General features: G+C 43.1%; 1 protein-coding gene across 1 annotated transcript in view; it reads left to right on the top strand.

Annotated features, from left to right (window-relative positions):
* The first annotated feature begins 6,791 nt into the window (after positions 1-6,791).
* The window catches only part of CDK6 (cyclin dependent kinase 6), a 262,890-nt gene continuing 244,785 nt past the window's right edge, over positions 6,792-24,896 (top strand). Inside the window, exon 1 of the mRNA XM_074192808.1 lies at positions 6,792-7,024. Coding sequence (XP_074048909.1) covers positions 6,792-7,024 — 233 coding nt within the window. The remainder of the gene's footprint in view (positions 7,025-24,896) is intronic.

Here is a 24,896-nt window from a genome sequence, read left to right on the forward strand (position 1 = left end):
CAATTTAGCCTCACAGAGATATGCAGTTGGAAAAGGGAGAAGTATTTTTAATAGGCAAATAATGTCTTAATATTATTATGATAATAGTTTTGGCATTGTGGACCCCATGAAAGAATCTTGGTTGATCACACTTTAAGAACTGTTGCCCTAAGATTTAGCTTCTGTAGAGCTAATAGCACTATCAAGTATGAACAAACTTCTCAAGACCAGAAAGTTATGTTGTATCAAACCATAGCAGTTTACCTTTGGCTTTTTTAAACCATTAGGATTATTAGTGCCTACATTTTTTCCCTTTCCCCCCTCCTTAGTATGAGTTCACAATGAAGCATTACAGAAACATAGACATTTCAAATTTTAAATTATCTAAAAGGAAAAAAAATTCTAAAATTTATCCAATAATATTTTTGTTAGTTTTTTTTTCATGTAAATAATCATTAACCCCTACCCAGACACCAGGACCAAGTGGCAACCTGAAATCTCATTTAGTTTCAACCAAGTAAGCCAAGATTTCCACACACCACATCCTTCGGTTAAAGCAAATATCCCAGGGTATTGTTTCAATATTCTCTTGGCCATTCCAAAGTCATCATCAATCAAGATTCTGCACTGTTTAGTTTTTTTTCTGAGAAAGATCAAAAACATCTACTTACATTAATGCTGTAAATAATATACTTGGCTTTATTAAAACTTCATGAAACTACTAATGACTTATAAATATTTCTAGTGGCATTCTTAGAGATGGAGATGGTATGGGAATTTCAGGGACAAAGAACTGAATTTTTGTTTTTGAGGGGTGAGGGAAAATTAGCCCCTAATTCAGAGACAGAGAAACTAAGGCAGAATAGATTAAGAGACTTTAGGAAGAAGTTAATTGGTTGATAATAGAACTTGAGGGAAAAAAAAGGGAAAATCTTTGATCCACAGAATGATGCCAAATTCTCTTCAAAATGACCAAGTATTGCTAGCTATCAAAAGGAGAAAATAGAAATCAAAATTACATGAAGATGGTTACATTAGCTAGATCTTATTTAATGTCAGATTTAACTGCATGAGACAGACATAAATGCAGTTACTTCTAAAAAACATTAGGTTGCCTAGATACTCCCTATCTAGTGTGTTCATATTCAGTCTATTGCCCCCATAACCTCATCATGTGCTTTAAGCATGTTATTTAACTGACATGTACCTATGTTTGTGTACAAGCTCATTAAAGACCCCCCCCAGTGATGACTTTCTTTGTCTTTTCCTCTACCTACAGTTTTATCACCACTACCACCCCCCTTCCTCAAAAAAAGAGTTGATTCTTTGCATGGCTAATTTGAATTACTTATCTAAAAATACCTCAAGTTATATCTTTTGGTAGAACCAAAGATGATTATGGGAACACAACTTGGGCTCATGTTTTCAGTAAAAGATAAAATCATTACAACTTTTAAAAAAAATTAATGAAAACATTGTGGCTCTATAGATTGATATGAATTCAAAACTATCACCACCATCTTTCATAAATATGGTTTTGTGGTATTTTTCAGATTATTCAGAGTTCCCAAATAAGTTATGTAGGATCTCAAGAATTTATTTCCAAACATGTTGAAACAACATGCTATTTCCATAAAGGTATTTGTCAAAATATATATAAATATATATATATGCATATATATATAAATTCTTTAGTAAAAGGAGAAAGGAAACAAGGTTGGGTGATGATCTCAAAGAGGACACTTACACAATGAATATATTATGGACATGTCCAGGATGATGACAGACTATGAAAGCAATGTTCTAAAAGGTGAAAAGTGTTTAAATACTTTTCCTTCTTAATTTTGAAGCCCTATTAGATTGTAGCTACTAAAGATGCTTTTTTGTTTTGTTTATCTTTTGACAGGAAACATGAAATTCTTTTCATCTTGCACTGCTCAAATAGTTTACTAGGTCATAGTTAACAGTAAAAAGGTAAAGGACCTACAAGTCACTTTCAAATGGGTGACAAGAAAGATGATATCAAAGACTGAAGCACAAACATGAAAACAAAATCAGACTTTTAAGACACTAGGGTGACTTTACATGGGACTTGTTTTTACATGAAATACAGAGCAACATGTCAAGGCTCTTTTTTGAAAAGAAGGAAATGAAAACATCATGGAAAAAAGATGACATAACATTATATTCTACTATCTGTTAGAAAAGAGCAGCTTTTAGGTTAGTTAAAAAGGTAAAATTCTCAAAATTTCAGAGAAATTAGGTGAAAAAATTGATGTAGAAACATTTTTACTGGAACAGTGTTAATACTTTTGTAGAAAAATGGGTAATTATACATAAATGATGGTTCAAATTCATCTGAGCACTTTTTGAAAATATTTTTATTATTTCAAATAGTCAACACAATAAAAATGTTTTCATACTTTAATAGCAATAAGAACAATCCTGTGAGAGAGATGCTGTAATTATCTTTAGTCTCAGGGAAGACTACCATTTCTATATCATTTTTGAAAAAGCCATTTGAATCTAATTTATTGACAAATATTTTATTAATTTATCTTGCCACTAAGGCGACCTAAAACAGCATATTTAAGGAAAATGAAATCCAGGAATTCTAATTTCCCAACATCACATTAATAAAATGATTTTATTATTCAGGATTTCTGATTAGGGAAATATCTAAGTCCTGACATTAAATCAATGGTCTGGAACGCTATACTCTGTTCAGTTGAAGATCTCATCAGATGGAAACCAACTTTAGCTCATTGTTTATAAACCTCATAGGCATTTTGTTGTGATAACCTGTTACCTTCAGAAGATGTTATCCATAAACAAAAATATTCTGGTGGTAACTAACTATAATTAACTGAAGATAAAAGCCTCTAGGCACTATTTTTTTTAAAGCATGACTTAGATATAAATGAATCATAACCAAGGAACAACAACAAAAATGGATAAATGAGGTTAGAACAACTTAAAAGGTAAGCATTATGAATGAAAGCAGACTTTATAAAACTATCTGAACTGTGTGTTAAAATATATATGACTTGTTTCACTGTGATTTATGTGAGCAAGACTTCTCATAACACTCAGTTGAGGAATTTCCAGCTAAGCTTTAAATGTTGACCAATTCAGTGACAACACAGAAAGGAATTCAGTGTAGACAGGATCCCCTCCTGAAAATCTTGAAACTGTTCACAGCTTTTGTTATATTTCAAATTGTTTGTTTACTGAAACTGTTCTAATTATGAGTTAAATCTGGGATCTTTTCTGGATAATTATTTCTAGTTTAAGATGCCTTCATTAATACCAACCCCATCCTTCAGTTGTTTTGGTTTTGAAAAATACAAACAAGTATGATAATGACCAAGAGCACTTTGCCATTGTATGTTTGAGGCTTAAACTTTAATTTTATGGGGCAATAACAACAGATGATATTTTACCCATTTTATGCTGAATTTATAAATTCAGAACCCAAAGATTACCCTCTAAAATCTTACTCTGGAGCCCTTTCTAAAAAAAGTTAGGTAGCTTATAAATTTAATTAAATTAAAAGATAACCTCTACCCAAAATTGATTTCAAACCATCAGCTTTAGAGAGTAACATTTTAGCTTCTTTTACACAGAATTTGTCCTTTCTTTCCATTTAAATATATTTGCAAATTTTAGGAAAATTAGTTTAATAGAATTCAAAATGTGAAGCCATAGAGATGTTTTTTATAAAGCTTAATCACCATCACTTACACAGCTCCCTTAGATGTAATCTTTTGTTATTGAAGAACAAAAAAATCACACTGTGCAATCAGTAGCCTGGAAAATTAAAGTTTAATTCAACAAAGCCAGATCCTATTTGCAACCAGAATATTTTCCAATGCAAATCAGATTTTTGGAAGATCATTCCCCCCCCCCAACCAAAAAAATAGATTTGAATTTAAAGTGTTTGGGGAATTTGAATATTTTTGCAATGCAAATCAGAGTTCTGCAAGATTATTCTCCCCTCCCCACGAGAAACCCAAAAAAATGGATAACTTTCTTCATTTGAATTTAAAGTGGTTTTCTTGGGGGGGGAATTTCACCAGTAAACGACATTTGTTTGGGGACACTTACCAATATCCAATAAGGCCCTCATTAAAAAAAAAAATCATTCTTCTGTTAGAGAAATCAAGAAGATTTTCCCTTTCAAAAAAAGTCTCCTTTTCCTTTCAATTAATTTTGGTTCGGGTTTTCTCAGCAGTTTGTTATTTTGAAAAAAAGTTTCCTATTTCTGCATTCCAAATGATGCATCTGCGCTGCAGCGCCTCAAATCACACCCCATCCTCTCTCGAGCTGCTATCTGATAGCTGGTTTGGGGGCGTCTGGAGCTCGGCAGGGAAGCCCCCGGCCCGGATCCTCCACGATCCCGGCGACGCGGGGGCCGGGCCCGGGGGGCCGGGGGCGCTCCTCAGGCGGCCCGGCGCTGCCCTCGAGGGGCTTGCCCTCTAGCAGCCGCCCGTCCCGGTGGTCCCCCCCCCCGACCCCCCACCCCGGGAAAGCCGGAAGCTTTCATTTAGGAATCCCGCCCCCAGCCGGGGGTGCGGGCGCGGCGGGGCACGGGGAGGGGGCCCCCGGAAGGCTCTCCTTGGCGCCTTGGCCTTCAGCGGCGCTCCGAGCCGGGACCCCAGACGGTGCCTCGCGGCCCCCCGCGACCCCCTCCCTTCGGCCGGGTGGGGCTCTGCGAGGGAGCCAGCCTCCTGCTTCCCCGCCCCCGAGCGGGGCCCAGCCCGGCCCCGGCCCCGGCTCTCCCGCCCCCTCCCCGGCCCGGCTGCCGGCCCAGCTGCCACACGTGCCGAGGGACGGCCGGGGCGGGGGGCGGCCGCGCCCCTCCAGGTGAGGGGGCCCCCCGCGACGTGGGGGGGCGCGGGAGGGTTAACCCGTTCCCCGCCGGAGCCCCCCCGAGGGTCGGGGTGCGGGCGCGTCGGATTTGGGCCGGGGACCCCCCCTTCCCCAGGTCGCTGAGCCCCGCGCCCGCCACGTGCCCCGGAGGTCCCGCAGCTGCCCGGGCCGCGCTGACAGCGGAGCGCGGTGCCCGCGGTGCCCAGGGCGGACCCACCCCCGGGCCTCACGGAGCGCGGTGCCCGCGGTGCCCGCGGCGGACCCACCCCCGGCCTCACGGAGCGCGATGCCCCCACCCCCGGGCCCCACGGAGCGCGGTGCCCGCGGTGCCCCCACCCCCGGGCCCCACGGAGCGCGGTGCCCGCGGTGCCCCCACCCCCGGGCCCCACGGAGCGCGATGCCCCCACCCCCGGCCCCCACGGAGCGCGGTGCCCGCGGCGCCCCCACCCCCGGGCCCCACGGAGCGCGGTGCCCGCGGCGCCCCCACCCCCGGGCCCCACGGAGCGCGGTGCCCGCGGCGCCCCCACCCCCGGGCCCCACGGAGCGCGGCGGCCACGTGCGGGCCCCGGTGGCCGCGTGTGCCCGGGCTCGGCGCGGCCCGACGTCCCGGCCCGCCGGCCCCCGCGGCCCCGCTCCCCCGGCGCGGCCCGGGCCCCCGGCCCGGAGGGGCAGCCGCGGAGCCCGCGAGCAGGAGGCGGCGGCCGCGGCCTTTGTAGTGGCGGAGGAATGCGGAAATGCGCGAGCCCTGTGTCAAACTTGGCTGAAATGGGGTCAAGTCGCATTGAGGCGGCGTGGGAAAGCGGCCGGGAGGGGGGCGCCGGCTCGGCGGGCGGCCGGGAGGAAGAGGAGGGGGCGAAGGCGCGGCGAGGTGAGCCCGGGCGGGGGCCAGGGCGGCCGGGGCTACCTGTGTGGCCCGGCCCGCCGCGGGCAGGGCCCGGGCATCCTCGGGGCGGCGCGGGCCTCGCCATTTAAGGCGAACCTGGAGCGCCGCGCGCGAGGCGGGGGCCGGGCCGGGCCGGGCCGGGGCCGGGGCCGGGGCGGGAGCGGGGCCGGGGCCGGGGCCGGGGCCGCCGGGGCCGCCGCCGTGTGGCTGCTGCCCCGGGCCGGGGGGGGGGCGCCCCGGCTACCTGGCTGGCACCCGCCGTGGGTCCGTGCCCACGGGGCAGCGCCGCCCGGCCCCGCCCGGGGCCCGGGAGCTCCACCCCCCTTCCTCGAATGCCCCCGGGGCTCCCAGGGCGCACCCCCCGCGTACCTCGTGCAGTTGGAGGAAGCCGGGGCGGAGGGCGGGGGGGCAGGCTGGTTCCAGGGGAGCAGCCCTCGGGGACGCAGTCCGGGGGCCCGCGGGATGGGGCTGGTGGCCCCCGGGGTGCGGGCGACGAGGTAAGGCGCGGGCCGGGCGGGGGGCGCCCTCCTCCTCCGAGGGGGGCCTGGGAGCGGGGGGCGGCGCGTGCGCCGGGGCCCCCGGGGGGGGTCGTCAGGGCGGCCTGGGCCCGGGGAGCCCCCCCCCCGCCGGGCCGGCCAGAAGCACAAAGCCTCGGGGGGCGCCGCGTGCGGGGGGCGGGGAGGAGGGGAGGGACCCGGGAGAGCCGCCCCCCGAGATGCTGGAAGCCTCCCCCCTTCCTGTCTTCCAGGGCTTGAGGAGCTCCCCCGGGACCCCGCCATCCTCGGCGCGGCGGCGGCGGCGGCGGAGGCCGGGCTGCGGGCCGGGGCCAGGCCGGCGTCCCGAGCGGCCCAGGCCGGTGGCCGGCGCGGCGGCCGGAGGCGCGGGGCCGGGGGCGCAGGCGCGGGGCCCGGAGCCGCGGGGAGCGGCGGCGGCGGCGGCGGCGGAGGAGGAGGAGGAGGAGGAGGAGCGGCGGCGGCGGCGCAGGGCCAGGGCCAGGGCCAGGGCGGCGCGGCCCGGCCAGCAGCGGCGGCGGCCCCGGCCCCGCGGCGGCGGCGGCATGGACAAGGACGGGCCGGGCCGCGCGGAGCAGCAGTACGAGTGCGTGGCCGAGATCGGCGAGGGCGCCTACGGCAAGGTGTTCAAGGCCCGCGACCTGAAGAACGGGGGCCGCTTCGTGGCGCTCAAGCGCGTGCGGGTGCAGACCGGGGAGGAGGGCATGCCGCTCTCCACCATCCGCGAGGTGGCGGTGCTGAGGCACCTGGAGACCTTCGAGCACCCCAACGTGGTCAGGTGAGCCCCGGGCCGGCCCCGCCGCCCCTGGGGGGCGCGCCCCGGGGTCCGGCTGGCCGGGGGGCCCTGCAGAGCGCCCCACGCACGTGCTCGCCGTGCGCGGGGGCGCCTGAAGGACTCGGGGCTCCTCACCCGGGGAGCCTCGGCCCCCCCCAGCCAGCCGGGGGGGCGGGGGTCACGCTTCTAGACTCCAAAGGACCCCCCCAGCCCGGCGCCTTCTGGAGGGGCTGGAGGAGGAGGAGGAGGAGGAGGAGGAAGCCCGGGCGCCTCCAGCATCTTCCCCAGCTGGGGACCCCGCATGCCGGGATGCTGAGAGGGGCAGCCCCCGGGAGGGGGAGCCACCCGGGGGGGGGGGCCTTGAAGCCTCGCAAGCCAAGTCTGGAGGACCCGGGGTTAGAGAGATGCCCTGCTCCGAAAGGCTTGAGGTGCCGGACACAGGCCCCGCAAGTGCAAGGGACTTAGCCAAGGTCACAGAGCCTGGATGGCCACCCAAGCCCTCCTCCCTTCAGTGCCCTGCTTGTCCCGGGCCCTGTCCTCAGTTTCTCCTTTCCCCAATCACAGCCCAGCTCCGATTGTAAAACTTCCAGTTGCAGTCAGGCTCTTCCCCCAGACAAATGCGAGCTTTGTGGCCCTAATCAGCAATCTTGTGCTCAGCGAGCTGCCTTAGGGCAGGCAGTAAGGGGTCCCCCCCCTCCCCATTTGGTGGCAAACTCCCTGAAGGCAGGAATTGAGTCATTTTCTAATTTCAGGTCTCTAGCACCTGGCTGATTCAGCTGTAATTTATTAAGGGATGCTTATTGGATTGAATTAATAACCCAATTAACTCTGGAGCTATTTGTGACCTTTTGGGGGAGGGGAGGGGCAGTTTTTGACAAAGACAGTGGAATGCTTCGCAGTTTCCTACTCCAGTTCATCCACAGAGAAGAAAATGAGGCAAACAGGGTAGAGTGACTTGCCCAGGGTCACAGCTAAGTATCTGAGGCCACATTTGAACTCAGGTCTTCCCGGCTCCAGACCTGAAGCTCTCACTCTCTCTATTCACTTTGGCACCTCCTGATATGTATAGAAAAGGGAATTCAAGCATACAAGCTTGTGGGAGTTAGTTCAGCTTCTTCGGTAGCCTGCAGTTTGTTGGAGTGGCTGACTTTTCAGGGCTAGAGCTCTATCCTAGGACCCTTTGTGTTTCCTTCCTTGACAGTTCAGTTCAGAACCTTACCCCTCTGAGGGCCTTATCTACTGTTAGTATGATCCAAATAGCAGACAATTCTTTCTCTCTCTGCCAATTTGGAGGATGTCTGAAATATTAATTCATAGCATGGATGCCTCTCCGAGGTAAAAAATAAATCCCTTCCACGTAAAGGTAAAATAAGTATCTTTCAAGACCAATCCCTCTCAACACAGAAACATGAAACCCAGTGACCAGGAACAGATACTCCTTGGGTCCCTCACTGAAATTTCACCTCAAAGGACTCCAAGAATCCCTTAAGAAAGTCATTTTCTTTTAGCCAAACCATATGTCCCTGTGGTAGTGAAAAGGTCAAACATGGCTGAGTAACAGCAAATTCATTTATTGATAGTGCTCTTTCCCAAGACCCCCAAGGACAACCAAAATCAGATCTCTACAGTTTAAAAAGGAAGAAACGAGGCCAGAATTTGTTCTTTAAAAAAAAGTTTCATTCTAACCTAAATTTTGTAAGCTTAATTGACCTTGAAAACCTCTCTCTTCCCATTCAAATCAATTTAACACAACAGTCATTTCATAAACACATCTGGTCTGGCCTTTTGCTAGGTGCTGGGGCTACCAAGACAGAAATGATTCAGGTCTTCTGAGGTCCTTTCCATTTAGGAGATCATGTGTATCTAGGAGATAGGGCTGGGGTTGAGGAGCAGCCCCTTTAGTAATGCATCAAATGAAACATGGGTGAGAGAGAGAGTTAGGATAATAGTTTTTTTCTTAGTGATTCTGGAATTTCCCCACGGTGTGGTTGACATCACCACCATCTTGTTCTCTTGGTAAAGATTCATGCTTTCAAAAGGGAAAAAAACCAAGGCAGAGAACAGGTTTGTGGTTTTTCTATTCACAACTGGTAGAAGTCTGTAGCTCATTGATGTTGCATTGCTTGGGAAAGGGGGATAGAGGAGGCAGCCCTGTAGTCTCCATGGCTACCTCAGCAACTTTTCCTGCCGGTCAGTTTATGGATCTGTGGATGATATTATGTAAATAAGAACCACTAACTATGTCTGTAAGAATTCAAACAATTTAAGATGAGTCATCAAAGCGGAGACCCAAGAATGACCTTTTGAAATACCAAATCCCATATTCACCCTGGGAATCCAAGTGTCTACACAGTTTTTATGGGGAAGTTTCAACTTGTCTCCCTATAGCCTTGGTGATGTGCGTGTTTTGTCATAGCAGTAAGGCCTGGGAGGGTATGCCCTTAATTTAAAGGGTGCAAAAAAAAGGAAAAAGAAATGATGTATACCTTTGTGTGTGGTATTTGGCAAGGGCCATGGTATTTGAGAAGATGAGGAGGTTGGTCGATCAAGGAGGAGGGCTTATTTTAGGAAGATGGGATTTGATTAAAAGGCGACAAAAATGTTTCCTTTTTTCCTTACCTGACACTTCTCCCCCAACTCCACCCTCCCAGAAATCCTCATCTGTTTTTGCTGTACTGATGTTCTCTTTCATTTATGTTGAATTAACTGAATAGAATATGAATGGAACATAAAGAGGGATAGATTCTTATCTTATAGTAGTCTCTGAATTGTACTTCATCTCATTTATTACTCCCAAAAGACTTTAAAAAAACACCAATAAGCCTTTGCTCCTTAAAGGAGACCACTCCCCATAGAAGTGATCACTTACTACCTTCCCACCCACCCTATAAGCAGGGCAGTGTTCGGAGCTCAGGGGGGGTAGATGCTCAGTGGTCCTCCTTTGATATCATCTACCATCCACATGTCATATTTGAGGTGAACAATTTCACAGATAGATGTAAAGTTCTAATCTTCCTATGGAGAAGTGATCCAAAGAAGCCACCATGGGGGAATGGAATACAGTGAGGACTTTGAATTGTTTTTCTAGCATCAGGTGATGGATTTGTGCTGAACTAACCCAGACACAGTTGGAAATGGTTGGTGGGTTCTTGGGTTATCCTGGTTGTGCTAGGAAAAGTCTCAGGATGCTCTTCTGTATAGTTTCTGGTGGACATTTCATCTGAATTTTAAAAAGAAAGGCAACTGCCACCTATTCAAGGAGTTTAGGTGGAACTCTTGAGCCTGTTAGAAATTTCCCAGTAAATCCCTTAGTTGGCAAGATATCTATCTGCTTCTGAATTAAAACAATAACAGTACTGCAGGATTCCGCATCTGGTTTTACAGAAAAGAATCTCTTTTAAGGTCAGACAATCTGTACATCCCTTCTCAGTCTATCCCTCTTTTTCCTGACTCCCTGTCTATTTCCACTCTTTTTCTCTCTTGGTGGTGGATGTTTTTTATCTTTTTTTTTTTTTTACCTTGGGTCCATCCTTGGAAGCTGTGAGCATTGCTGGCCTCACCGACTGTTCAGGGCTTTAGAGATTGTCTAGGAGTCATCTAGGAAAGAGATCCAGGGAAGATTATGCTCCTTTCTGCTAGAACCTGGTGCAAGGACTCGAGATTTTTGTTTCATAGCGCAGACCCTTATCACCTCTCCCTTGGCCTATTACAATAGCCCGCTAATTGGTAGCCCTGCCTCTAGTCTCCCCCCTTTGCAATCCATCTTCCTCACAGCTTGAAGAGTGATTTTCCTAAATCAGAGGTCTGACCATGTCATTCCCCTGCTCCATAAACTACAGGGGCTTCCTATTAATTCTTCTAGGAAGAAATGCAAATTCCTTTGCCATTTATAGTCCCTGACAGCCTGGCCTCAGCCCACCTTTCTAACATTGGCATGTATTACTTTCCATCCTGCACTCTATCTAGGCTAAATTTTTTTTGGTTTTTGTTTTTAATTATAATCAGTGCATGGTTGACCCAGAGTAGGTGTTTGTCTGGTCTCTGTGCCTTTCCAGAGTCTGTAGCCTACTTCCTTTTCATTGCTGTCTCCCAGAATCCCTAGTTTGCTTTAAAGTTCAGCTGAAGACTGGCTTCTATAAAATCCTTTCTTTCCTCTGACCCCCAGCTTGCTCCTGACTCTTCCCCACCCTCAAAAAATTACTTTGTAGTTATCTCAGATATATTTTGTTTCCAGTTCTATATAAACATGTTTGAGGGACTGTTTCACTCTTACTTGATGTACACCAAGCCTATAATAGAGCCTAGCATATTAAACAAATGCATGGACATACAGTCTGGTAGATCAGCCAGACAGAGAACTGTGACGGATTACACAGAATCAATATGACAGTACAGACACGAATAATGTGCCTGGCGTTTCCATAGGCTGCTTTAAGATTTTCTCTTTATGCTCTCATTTTAGCCTATAAGATAAGGAATGTTAAGTATTGAAGGCCCCAGATGAGGAAACTAATGTCAGAAGTTAAGACTTAATCATATCTAATAATAAAAGCCAAATAAATAGTGATTCAAGGTTTGGGAAGCAATGTTGCAAATAATATCTCACTTTTAATCCTCACAACAACCCTGTTATGTAGGTGCTGTTATTATTCTTATTTTACAAATGAGGAAACTGAGGCAGAGTTCACACAGCTAATAAGTGTCTGAGGTCTAATTTGAAATCAGTTCCTGACTCCAGACCCCATTCAGAATCCACCTAACAGCTCTCAGTAATAAATAATAGGTAGAATTCAAATCCAAGTCTCTTCCAGATCCAGTTCCAGTGGATTCTTATTACAATTTAAATGCCTTCAACAACATTACCAGTTGTGTATTTTGATCCAGAACTATGATTTTATTAATGTAGGGACTGTCTAATGAAGAAATTTCCTTTCATTAGTATAGCTAGAAAACTGGTCTGCAAATATATAGCCTTGAGATTTTTATATTTTATATAAAGGGAATAGGGAAGGAGAAGGGGAATGTAGATCAATCTCAGGACTTGAACCCAGATCTTCCTGATTGCAAGGCCATCTCCCTATCCATTCCAAATTGTTACCATTCTAGTTATCATAATTATAGACTCCACTCAGAATTGGTAAGACTTGAAGCATTAAGTAAGGATGGTGATGTATAATTGTGGAACACAAGAAACAAATTAATTTGTTTATAAGCATTCTTTTATGGAAAATTCTGGATTTAATTTTGATGTGTTTTTTTTTTAAACCATGTAGTCCCATGGTATTTTTTGCCTTTAGTAGCCACCCTTACAGTCGAGTCATGATGATGATGAATCTGATGGCTCTGTGCAGTTAGTCATTGAGCAGTTCCTTTTCTGGCACATATTATATGTTAGATCACAGCCTCAGGAGAGACACCATTGATCATTTTGACCACCTTGAAAAAAACTCCACCCTGTATGCCTCCTCCTGTTGCCTGTGTTTAAAGACCTCCAGTGATAAGGAAGCTACTGCCCTGCCAAGGCACTTTGTTCCACTTTGGGAAGGAATTGATTCAACATCAAGGTATATTCTACTGCTTCTACCCATTTCTCTTCATTCTTCCTTCAGGAATCAAGCAAAATTGGTCATTTCACTCTTCCACAAGAAAATTTTTCAAAGATGTGGACAGTCTTCTCATCTCCAGGCTGAACATCCCAATACCTTCAGCCAATCCTCATGTACCACATACAGCCAGTTTGATCACCTTCCTTTGGGCACCTTCCAGCTTGTCAGTCTTTTCCAAAAGAGAAAATGGTCCCAGATGAAACACTCTACCCTACAAGTGGCCTGACAAGAGTCTATACAGCCACAGAACTGTCATCTTCCTCTGTTTATATTAAATATTAAATTTAAGAGATCATGTAACCTGAGGTCCAAGCTAGTGATCCTGCTGGTGCCAGAGCCAGAATTTAAACATAGTTCTTCTGATTCCAAATCCGTGACTTTTGCCCCCCCCACTAGAAAAATTGTTCTTAAAAAAAGCTTATAACAGTAAGGACATTAATTAATACAGCAACAATTTCCTTCCAAAGGACTGTTGCCCTCCTCTATTCAATTAAATTTTAAATATTCAAAAAATTCATCTGATTCCTTTCAGGTTGAATGGAGAAATTTGTTTTCCTTAACTTTACACATGAGAATTTCAAAGCCTTTGGCTGTCATTTCATCCAGGCTTATTAATAGCTCCTCATTTGTAATCAAGTCACTCTCCATAGGTATCAATTGATTTTATGATTTTTTTAAAAAAAATTATGTCGGGCACTGGAGTCAAGAGGAACTTGATCTAAATCCAACCTCAGACACTTAGTAGCTATGTGACCCTGGGCATGTCACTTAACCCTAATTACCTTTTAAAAAATACTTTAAAAAAATTCATGCCTCCATCTTTTTAAATGAGATATCTTTAAATGACATGGTGGATTATTCTCTGTACCACACATCGATGTGATACAGATCCAGTGGAGAAGAGGGAGAGGAAGAAGCTGCAGTTATTTGGAAATTTCCCTTCTACAATGATGAACTGTCTGACAGGATGGCATATAAGGAATTCATGCATAGAAGAGATCAAGGGACAAATTTATAAGTCCCCAGCATACCTTTAGAATAAATGAGTTCCTCTGGCCAAACCCATTTTCCTCATGATGAAATGAGAAGACTGGTAGCTAGAAGGAAGGAGGAAAGGACATGTAGTCCCTCCCTCAGGATTTTAGAAGGATTTTGAGTCAGTCACCCAAGACCAGTGAACAATGGAAATAAAATATAGACACACACACACACACACACACACACACACACACACACACACATACACATCAGACAACTGTTTGATGGATAGAGAAATAATTAGGAATCAAAGAACAGATGGTTGGGAGGAAGCAGAGGAATCCCAAGGGACAGACCTTAATCAAAACTCAAATCAAGTAAGATCTCAAATCCTTTGGAAAATTGGTGGAAGACCCATACATGGGGGGGGGGTCTGCATAAGGCAACTAAGTGGTGTGGTAGATAGAGCACCAGCCCTGGAGTTAGGAGGACCTGAATTCAAATCTGGCCTCAAACACTTACTAGCTGTGTAACCTTTGACAAACCACTTAACTATGACTATCTCGCACCCAAGACTAACTCCAGTCATCCTGATTCATATCTGGGCCACTGGACTCAGATGCTCTGGAGGAGAAAGTGAAGCTGGGGACTAAGTACAGCCCCCAATCAAATCCAGTTAATGTGCATCACCTCCCTGAGCTTTTATGTTCACTTGTTAGATCCTCAGCACAATCCTGTGAAGTCCATGGTGCTATTATCACCATTTTATAGAGGAGGAAACCAAGAGAAATTAAGTGATTTGCCCAGGGTCCTTCAGATCTTCCTAACCTCAGGTGCAGAACTCTATCCACTTCACCACCTTGCTGATGATGATTTTGTAATTTGTAATAATTAAGCATTTGGGCAGATGTGGTTGTATTATGATGAGAATTTTCAATCACTTACTGTTAGAAAAGGATGGGGAATACCCCAGACTGCCCAGTGATTATTGTACAGAGGGAAATTCCAGTCTTCTTCAAAGTACTCAGTAATATATCATGTAACAACATCAATATCGAGGGAAACCCTGCTTCCCTTTGGGAAATCTTGAACATCAATCAGTGCGAAGAAATCCGGGGGATCATGTAATATTCTGTAGGACTGAAGCTTCATTTAGGCAATCTTAATGGCTAGTGAATCCTTCTGTAGAAGTAGATATGTTTGAACTGTGGCTATCCAACACCCTCAATGGGACAAGTCCCAGTTAAAACAGGAATTTGATTCTTCCTTCCCACCCATCCACCCCTTTCCACTTTTTCAACACACAGTGTGTGAGAGGTATTTCTGTTCTTGTGTTCTCTGAGTGTTCCTTGAAAAATTTCTAATTATCAAGGCTATTTAGTAAATATTTTGACAAATGTTGTATTCCTCCCTTTCCTTGTTCCTGCAAAAGAATTTGATAATGCTGGATTTTTGACATTATAGTTTCATCTTTTCCCTGGGCTATCATAAACACAGAATTATTAGAATTTCTTTGTGGGATCAAGGAGAAAATAGTCAAGAGGTGGGAAACCTTGTCTTTCTTTTTCTTTCTTGTCTCTCTAGCACTTGGATTACCATGAGAGTATTCTTTGGTAATCTTTTTTTTATATAAGTTAGGAATAAATGAATATGTGAGAATTGAAGTTGGTTTTATGTAAATGTCTTTCATATGTCATGTTTGTAAACATGCCTTCAGTAATCTCTTTTTTTAAGTGGAAAAATTTCTGAGGAACTGGGTTCATATCCTAGTTCTAATATCAGTTGAGTGACCTTGGGCCTCAGTTTGCTCATCTGTAAAGTGAGGGGGTTAGAGTGAATGACCTGTAAGACTCCTGGCAACTCAGTCTTTGATCTTGGTGCATTTTTTTATGTTAGGAAATTCAGATGTATTGCTATTGCATAGTAAGAAGACTTGGGTTTCTTGAGTAGGAAATGAATTTTTTAATAGGATATGTAGAGGCTAAATTAGTGGTTAGACACTGACGCAGCATTTGTTTGAGTGCTGGACTGTTTGAGTAGACACAAAGAAATATGTGTAGATAAAGAATAGACTTTGCCAGGAATAAATGACATAGTAGGGTCAGGAAATTCCTGTGTGTAAAACAGGGAGCATTCCTTGCTGAAATATTATCTACAAAAATGATTATGATTACAGCATATAATTCAGTTTTATAATACATTTGTTTCACAATTTAATTTCTTATTATTTGTGATATAAATAGCTCCGGCTAAATAATATTGAGACTGCTTTCTTTGCTCATTGGGGAATTAGAGAATTCAAATATTTCTCATTTAAGTGAAATGAATTAATAAGTAAATTTAGATTTCTGAAAGTAACCCATATTTTTCCACTGCTTCAAAGGTTTCAAGGAATCTCCTTCCCTCAGCTGCTGACCAGTGTATTTGAGGCTCTTATCTCCTTTCATTGCCTATTGGGTTTTATTGATAAGGGTTATGATTTATGGAGAAAAATAGACCTTTTTACCTGAATATTAGCCAATATTATAGAATATCTTACTCCAAATTGCTAATGAGTGGAGATTATAGTGTTAAAAAAGGGGGGATCCAAATTTCTATTTGTCTTATTTATTTCGTCTCATTTATTTATCCCTATAAAATGGGGATTTTACTAACACCCGGAGTTGATCTGAGGCTTAAATGAGTTTAAATTTATAAAGTGCTTAGCATACTGCCTGTGCTCATAGTAGGCACTGACTGCTAATGATCATCACCATTATCGTCATTATTTCTATTTCTTTAGTTCTCCAGCCACGAGATGCTCTTGGAGAAAATCTTCACCTAAAAACTCTAGGAATGTAAAGAATAAATTGGACAACAGAACTATGGAGAAACCCAAGTAACTGAGATGTAAGGGAACACTTGGTAAAAGTTCAATTCAGTAAAAATCTATTAAGTGCCTTCAAAGCACTGGAGAGACAAGGAAGAAAATGAAAGACAGCTCCTGCCCTCGAGGAGCTTACACTCGCTCTCTCTGGGGGAAGGAAAAATAACCTGAAGGACAACCCAAGTTGTCCTGACTTAGGTAGGGAAGGAAGACTTCTATTGGGAGAGTACAACATTTTATATGAATTTTGTTGTTGTTGTTGAGTCATTTCAGTGATGTCTAATTTCACATGACCTCATTTGGGGTGTTCTTGGCAAGGGTATTGGAGTGGCTTACCATTTCCTTCTCTAGTTCATTTTACAGATGAGGAAACTGAGGCAGGGAACCTTCATTGTACTTGAGAGGATGGAAAAGGCTATGGATTTGCTCTCAAGAGACATGTGTTTAAATCCTAGATTTTCTATTTAATACTCATCTGATCTTGGGCAAGCCACTCCCTATTATTGGCCTCAGTTTCCACATCTGTAAAATGAGAGAGTTGGCCTAGATGATTTCTAAGATACTTTTTGTGTCCTAAACCCTGGTCAGCCCTCTTGCCATGAGTCTGTCCACACATGGTTAGCAATTGCTCAGTTTCTTCTGGCGCATGGCAGGGCCTTTTCTTGAAGCCTTTCCAGTTTGGTGCAAACCTCTTGGATCATGCATTTTATTGGCTTCTGCTGCTTTCAAGAATCAAAAATCCATGGTCACCTTGGAACTTTCAGAGGACTAAAATGAAACTTTGCTGAATATTCTTTACCTAAATATTTCCTATCCAGAATTACTAGATAGCCTATCATTTCCATAAATAGGTAATTGATTTAAGCATATATTTTTATATTTTTTTTGAAGTCAAGCATCTCATTTTCATTAAGGTCTTGATCTTGTAGAATTTTTCCAAGCTCAGTGACTCCAGCAAGTTCTTAATTTAAAAAAAACTTTTGTTGTCCTTTGGTCATCTACTGAACCCTATGGATCCTTTCTCAGAATGTTGTTTTTAAATACATAAAATTAAAGCACGTAAAATTTCAATTATCTTAAAATACAGTTATCAAAAAAATGCACAGACCTCAGTTTAAGAACTCCTATTGTAGAGAGTGAATTGTGGTTTCTAATTGAAAGCCAGGATTGTGTAATAGGTATAGTCCTGAACTTGGAGTCGGGAAGACCTGGATTCAGATCCCTTCTCAGTCATTAAATGGGTGTTCTGGAGCAAGTCCCTTAACCACTATTTGAATTTTATTTCCTCATTTGCAAAATGAAGAATAATAACTATAATAATAAAAATAATAATAGCACCTATCTTCAAAGGTGACTGTGGGTGTCAATTAAAATAATAATTTTATTATTCATTATTAATAAAAATGCTTAGCACAATGCCTTGCCCATAGTAAATGCCATAGAAATGTTAGCTATTTTCAAGAATAGGAAACAATGTGGACAATGTCACAGAAGTTAAAAAAAGTCAAGACATGCTTAAGGGACATCTTGGCTGGAACATAAGAGTACAGGGAGGGGAAAATAAAAGTGAGAGGGCACTATTTTGATGGAGATTTTTTGAGAGATTCAAATGCTAGACAAAGGAGTACAAAGTTGATTTTAATAGGCAGTAAATTGGGGCGGCTAGGTGGTGCAGTGGATAGAGCACCAGCCCTGGAGTCAGGAGTACCTGAGTTCAAATCCGGCCTCAGACACTTCATAATTACCTAGCTGTGTGGCCCTGGGCCAAGCCACTTAACCCCATTTGCCTTGCAAAAAAACTAAAAAAAAAAAAATAGGCAGTAAATTGAAAATGACTCATGCTTTTTGAGCCGTTGAGCAATGATTGAATCTGTCAATAAGGAGGATTATTCTGGGAGAGGGATGAAGGAAGGATTGGGGATGGGGCTCAGGGAGGGAGAAAGAACACATGATTGATGGAGTTATCTGGATGAGGGTGGTAGTAGAAGAAAAGAAGGAAGGGACAGGTTTAAGTGACATTGCCCAGAATGAATCAAAATCAATATATGCTTAAATCAAAATCCTTGGTCAATGACTGAATAAAAGAGTTTACGTAGAAAAAAAGAATAAAAAATAAAGCCATAGTTTTGAATATGACAGATCAGATAAATGGTGGTATCATTAACAGAAATAGTGATATATGACAGTGAAGTTTTTTAAGGGTTATGATAATAAGCTAAATTTGATATACATGGAATCTGAAATGAGACATCTAAGAGGTCATAATGGTATGGAGTTCAGAATGTAGGGGGAGTCAAGGTTGAAGATAAAGATTTTTGTGTCATCAGTTCAGAGGTCATCATTGAAGCTATGTTAATGAATGGGATTTTTCCAGGGAGAGCAGTGGGAGGGAGAAGAGTATAAAGGACAGTAGGAAGATAAGTCAGTGAAAGAGAAGAGAGAAGGACCTGTTTGAGATGTAGGAAGAAAAGTAGGAAATTATGGTCCCTTAGAAACCAAGGGGGAAAAGAATATTAAGTAGAAAGGGGTGGTCAGCAGGGTCAGAGTTTTCAAAGAGGTCAAGGGGAATAAGAATTAAGAAGAAAGGTCATTGGATTTATTGATCTGATGCATATTGAGGACCTTTTAGGGAGAAATTTTATGGGAATAGAGGGGGCAAAATCCAGATAGCAACAGATGGCAACAATTATGCTAGAATTACATATCTTGAACTATGTAGGAATGGTTCTCAAAAGTGTAAATGAATTTCTAATTTTCTGCCCATTTCAAGTATGTATCCTATCCATCATACAATAGCATATTCATTATAGAAGGTTTTCAGCAACATTACTTGGCAAATGTTCCTTGGCAATTAGATTACTGTTATTACTTTGTATGGATATCTTTAGGTAATTTATACACTAATGCAAGGATCTATTACTTTGGTCAATATCCATAATTCCTCAACTGACACAGATTGCATTATCTTCAAAACTTGGAATTTGTTGAAATTTGAGAATAGTTGTAGCCAAAATAGTCATTACCCTGTGGTCTTAGCAGTGAGACTTAGTTCATGGGATTATAGATATGGTGTTGAAAGACCTTAGAGGTCCTCCGATTGAAGCCTTTCTATCAATAAGAAAATTGAGACTCAGAGAACTTTAGTTTTCCCAAGGTCACATATTGGGATCTGAATAAAAGGTCCTTCCAGGCTCAAGTTCATCACTTTTTCCATTGGATGACAAACTTAACTTTTTCAGGTTGATAGGACTTGTTTAAACTCTATTAACATCATCTTTTCCAGAACCAGTCATCTATTAGCGGGGGTTTTTTTTTTTCCTTTTGGCTTAGAAATCAGTGCTTTCGTTGCTCCGAAGAATTCCCTCCTCCAGGGCACCTACTCTGCAGTTTATAAGTCTGAGAGAGTCACCTGAAGACATTGAGAGGTTAACTGATTTGCTAACCAAAGTCAGTAAGTAATGAACTCTCTACTACTCAGTAAATTTCAGTGGTTTCTCATAGCCTCTAGGACCTCTAGGATCAAATACAGAATGCTGTTTGGCATTCAAAGCCCCTCATCAGCCAGCCCCCTTCCAGTTGTTTTACATCTTGTTCCACACCATGGACTCTTTGATCCAGGGATGGATTAAGGGAAAAGGGAAAGGCTTCCTGGGAAAGGTGGGATTTTACGTGGTACTCAAAGAAAGCCTAGGAAGTCTGAGGAGATGAGGAAGGAGAGCATTCCAGGCTTAGCCAGAAAAAACGTTCTGAGCTAAAAGATGGCCTGGCTTGTGTGAGGAATGACTCAGAGGCCCATGTCACTGGATTTCCAAATTATTTAGCATGTAACTTATTTTTATATAATTGTTTGAATATTGTCTTTCCCGTTTGATTGTTAGTTCCTTGAGGACAGAGAACATCATTGACCTTTCTGTCTTTTCTCAGAGCTTAGTGTACTGTCCAGTATACAGTAGATACTTAATAAATTTTATCAACTGAATTCATTTTTCTATGAGTACATAATAGGTGCTTAATAAATGTTTGGATCACCTCATAAATAGATAACAAAGTGTAAATTTTATTTGGGACATAGGCAAGATACTGATTCTGGGGTCAGGAGCTGGGTTCAAATATTAATTCCAATGGTGGGGGAGAATTTTTTAATCTCCTTAAACTCAGTTTCCTGTTTTTAAAATCAGGGAATCTGATTAGATATCTCTAATTCCCTTCTAGTTCTAAGAGATGATGCTTTCTTTAATCTTCTTTAAAGATCTGCTCTCTATCACCTGTTCCTTATCCTCTAAAATGTCATTAACTGGGATGGTCTTGGGGAAATATCTGTAGATAGGGAAAGTATCCCAAACAGCTCTCCTCACCATGGACATATGTTGTTACAACCACCACACTCCTCTCTTTTGCCTTCTGTATGATACTTACTCTTAATTTTGTATTTTCCCAAACTTCCAACAAATAAGACATCTAGAAGCAATTAAAAAAAATAAAGCATAAGGCCACATTTGAAAATAACTTTGGAAGAAAAAGGTTAAAATGACTCCATGAATATGAGATATTTTTATAAGGGTTGCTTAAAATCTATTTTGCTTTAAAATCCTCTTTTCTTGCTTTATTTTTATTTCTTTTTGACCAACTCCATGGAGAAGGTTATAGAGAAGACCAGCATGTTAAATAGTAAACTTATTAAATCACATGTCACAGAGGAGAACCCCATTCATCCTGTTTCTTATCTTTTCAGATTTGGTCGAGAACTCTGTTTTTATGTGATTTGCTTTGGGAGGTCTCCCTGAAGAGACCCAACCAAGGTTTTCATGAACTGTTCCCACTCCCCGTTGATTGTTAATGTGGGGCTTTGTCAATAAGGGAATAGTTTGTGTCTAGGACTTTCTGGAATCTTGGGGCTAAATGGAAGGGTTGTTCAGCTATTTTCAGGAGTTTTCATGATCATATTTGGGGTTCTCTTGGCAGAGATACTGCAGTGGTTTGCCATTTCCTTCTTCAACTCATTTGACAGTTGAGGAAACTGAGGCAGACAGGGTGAAGTGACTTGCCCAGGGTCACACAGCTCTCAAGTGTCTGAGATGGATTTGAACTCAGTCTTCCTGACTCCAGGTCCAGCGTGCTGTCCACTGGGCAACTAGCTGCCCCTTAAAAGGAAGGTGAGGCTTGTCCTCCAGGCTCCTTAATCCAATTCATTTCATCCATCAGTCAGTCAACAGGCATTTATTAAGGGCTCAAAATACCAAGACAAGAATGAAGCAGTACCTACTCTCAAGGAGTTTACATTGTGCTAGAAGAGGAGATTCCACTCTAATATAGACAGTGTCTCTGGAATCTCTGGAATATTGTAGTATTATAGCCATTCACTGGTAGTCTTGAGTTGGAGAGAGGCTGTTCTTTTATTTTGGTTAGATGGTGCCTTTTGTCTAGGCCCAGGATGGTACCATCACACTCACTCAGGGTGGCTTTGTCCAATCTTCCAGTGGAGTTGACTACAGCAGAGACTGACAACATGGAACCTTGAGAGTCAGGGAGGTAGTTCGTGGGCAGGCTGCTCGAAGAAAAGGTGGGCTCTATGCCACTTTCTAAAATCTATGTGAAATCTATGGAAAATATGTGAGAATGCACCGAGAGGATTCTCCCTTGGGAATTTTGTTCTCTCATTCCATTTTCTGAAGTGGCTCAGATTATCTTCGGACTGTGAAAGGAAGTCTCAAAGTCCCAGGCTGAAACCATTGAGAAGTTTTCTCCCTAGCAGTAAAAGCAGATCTATTTTAGGGAACAGTGGTCTCTAGTGAATTCTGTTTCCTCCTTTGCTTCTTTTTAATATTAAAGTGATATCACTGCTTTTTTGTGTCAAGAGCTCCTAGTGGTTAGCATAAAGCAATTGATTTTTGTATGACTTTTCAATTATAAAAAAAATATGCAAAGCTGGAGTTAGAATAAGTCCTACAGGTTCAAAGAAGAAACAGCAAATTCCAGTTGGAATGGAATACAAAAAGGACAAGATTATCTGTAAGGACTCTTGTATTGACATTCTGATGATGATGATGATGATGATGATGATGATGATAATAATAATAATAATAATAATACCAAAGGGAAGGTTAGGCATAGTACATTAAAACAGGGTTCAACTGTGCCCTAATATCTTTGTCTTTGGAGATCTTTGCATTAGGCAGGAGAGTGGAAATGAAGAGAACTTTCCAACTATGTGATCTTACAAAGGGAAGACTTATCTTTATTGGATAGTCTTTAGATCTCAGGTTAGAGCAAGGTGATGGAAATAATTGGGAAACTAAGGGATGATTTAGAGACTGGAAGGAAAACAGAATTCAGAGGAAGGGCCTATAAAGGATCTTTGAATCATAGAATTAGGAAGGACCTTAGAGATGAACTGATCTATTGCTTCATTTTATAGATAGAGAAATGGAAATCTGGACCCTTTCAAGGACATTTGTGTAGCAATTGATAAAGCCTAGCTTCAAAACTAGATCCTCTAATTCTAAATCCATTATTCATTAGAAGAATTGAAGTTCTTTGAAGGCAGAGATAGGTCTCACTTCTATATTTGTATTCACAGAGCTTGGTACACAGTTGGAGCCTAATTCTTTTAATGCTTGTTGATTGATTGGCCTCTTCTAGCATAACTTTTATGAGGAATTATATAAAGCCAATATTTGTCCTATTTCAGGAGCTCTCCAAGGGTGGAAATTACACAATAAAATGAGGTAACACTCACAAGTACGCCACAAAGTAAAGATGTGATATATATACTGTCAATTATTAAGTAATAAACATGCTTAGCTAGTCTATAGTCCCAGTGATAGCAGGATCATGGGTTCAGACCTCAACTGGGCCTCCCTACTTTTTGATCAGTCTTCATTGAATCTGCCATTTTGTTGACATTGGAACAGCGGTGTGGATTACAACTCATCTAAACCTCAGCCTGTGCACTTCTTGCTCATGTCTCCTATAGATCCTCCATAGAAAATTGTCTCCATTTCACTGGAGGTCTTCCTGTAGTTCTTTCACATTTTCTAAGTGCCATTGAAGCTCTTGGTGGATCCATTTGTTTTCTCTGTTACTCTGTGTATCCTGTCTCTTATGTCACTTTCTGTACCTAAGCCTTTGAGAGTAATGCAATGCTGTCTACTGATGACAACTAAGATCTGGGTTGGTGGAGCTTTTTGCTTGTTTTTAGTAAATCATGGGCTTCCATGCTTTGCACCCATAAAGAATCACTAGGAGGAGAAAAAAAAAGAATCACTAGGAGAAGATAAGTTTCTGTGCCAGGAAACAGTTTGAGATCATTGGAGGGAGTCTCCAATTTTCCAAATATTCCAATATCTTCCTCTGAATTCTGAATCCAGTTCGTTGTACCAGAGCACCTAAGTGCAATTTATAACATAACATAAAACAATATTATCACATTAAAAATGAGTTGTCAAGGAGTTAACTTATATTCCTTGTAGGAGAAAGAGATGACTGGGGGGGGGGGGGGGGTTCCTGAGTTATTTCTGACTCAATTATTTACTTTTGTAGCTAAAGTCACAGTCTAGACCTGAGACCTGTTCAGGAGGTCTACAAGGTCAAAGCTATTTTCATAATAATAGCAAAATATTTTAATTTCTAATATGGTAAATAAAAGCCTATCAGAGTCCTTAATAATTTTTAAGAACATAAAAGGGGGTCATGAGATCAAAAAGTTTGAGTACTGGAGCAGCTAGGTGGCGCAGTGGATGGAGCACCGGCCCTGGGATCAGGAGGATCTGAGTTCAAATGCAGTCTCATATATTTAATAATTGCCTAGCTGTGTGACCTTGGGCAAGTCACTTAGCCCCATTGCCTTAAATAAATAAAAATTTGTAAAATGTCTTGAGTATTACTGGTCCAGACACTACTAATTCTTCATTTGGCTTTTCCTCAGTAGATTGTCAGGCATTCTGCTTTGAATCTTCATGAATCTCATTGCATATCCTCGGAGTAATTCTAGGTCTTCACCATAGTGATTTTTTTTTTTTGTGAAGAGAAGCATCTTGAGGACTTTTAACATCCATGAGTCTCTATTCTCCTATCTGAATTCTGCTTAGACTAGTGTCTTTTTTTTTTATTTTTTCAAGGCAAATAGTATTAAATAGCTTGCCCAAGCCACACAGCTAGGTAATGATCAAGTGTCTGAGGCCAGATTTGAACTCAGGTACTCCTAACTCCAGGGCCGATGCTCTGTCCACTGCACCACCTAGCCACCCCAACAATTATTTTTAATAGTAGCAGAGCAGCTAGGTAGTATGGTGGATAGAGCACTAGCCCAGGGGTCAGGAGGGCAGGACTTAAAATGTGGCCTCAGATATTTGACTCTTAATAGCTGTGTGACTTCACCCTGATTGCCTCGAATCCAGTGCCATCACCATTCATCCTGATTCATGTC

The sequence above is a fragment of the Macrotis lagotis genome, chromosome 7 (assembly GCF_037893015.1).
Source record: "Macrotis lagotis isolate mMagLag1 chromosome 7, bilby.v1.9.chrom.fasta, whole genome shotgun sequence".
NCBI lineage: Eukaryota > Metazoa > Chordata > Mammalia > Peramelemorphia > Peramelidae > Macrotis > Macrotis lagotis.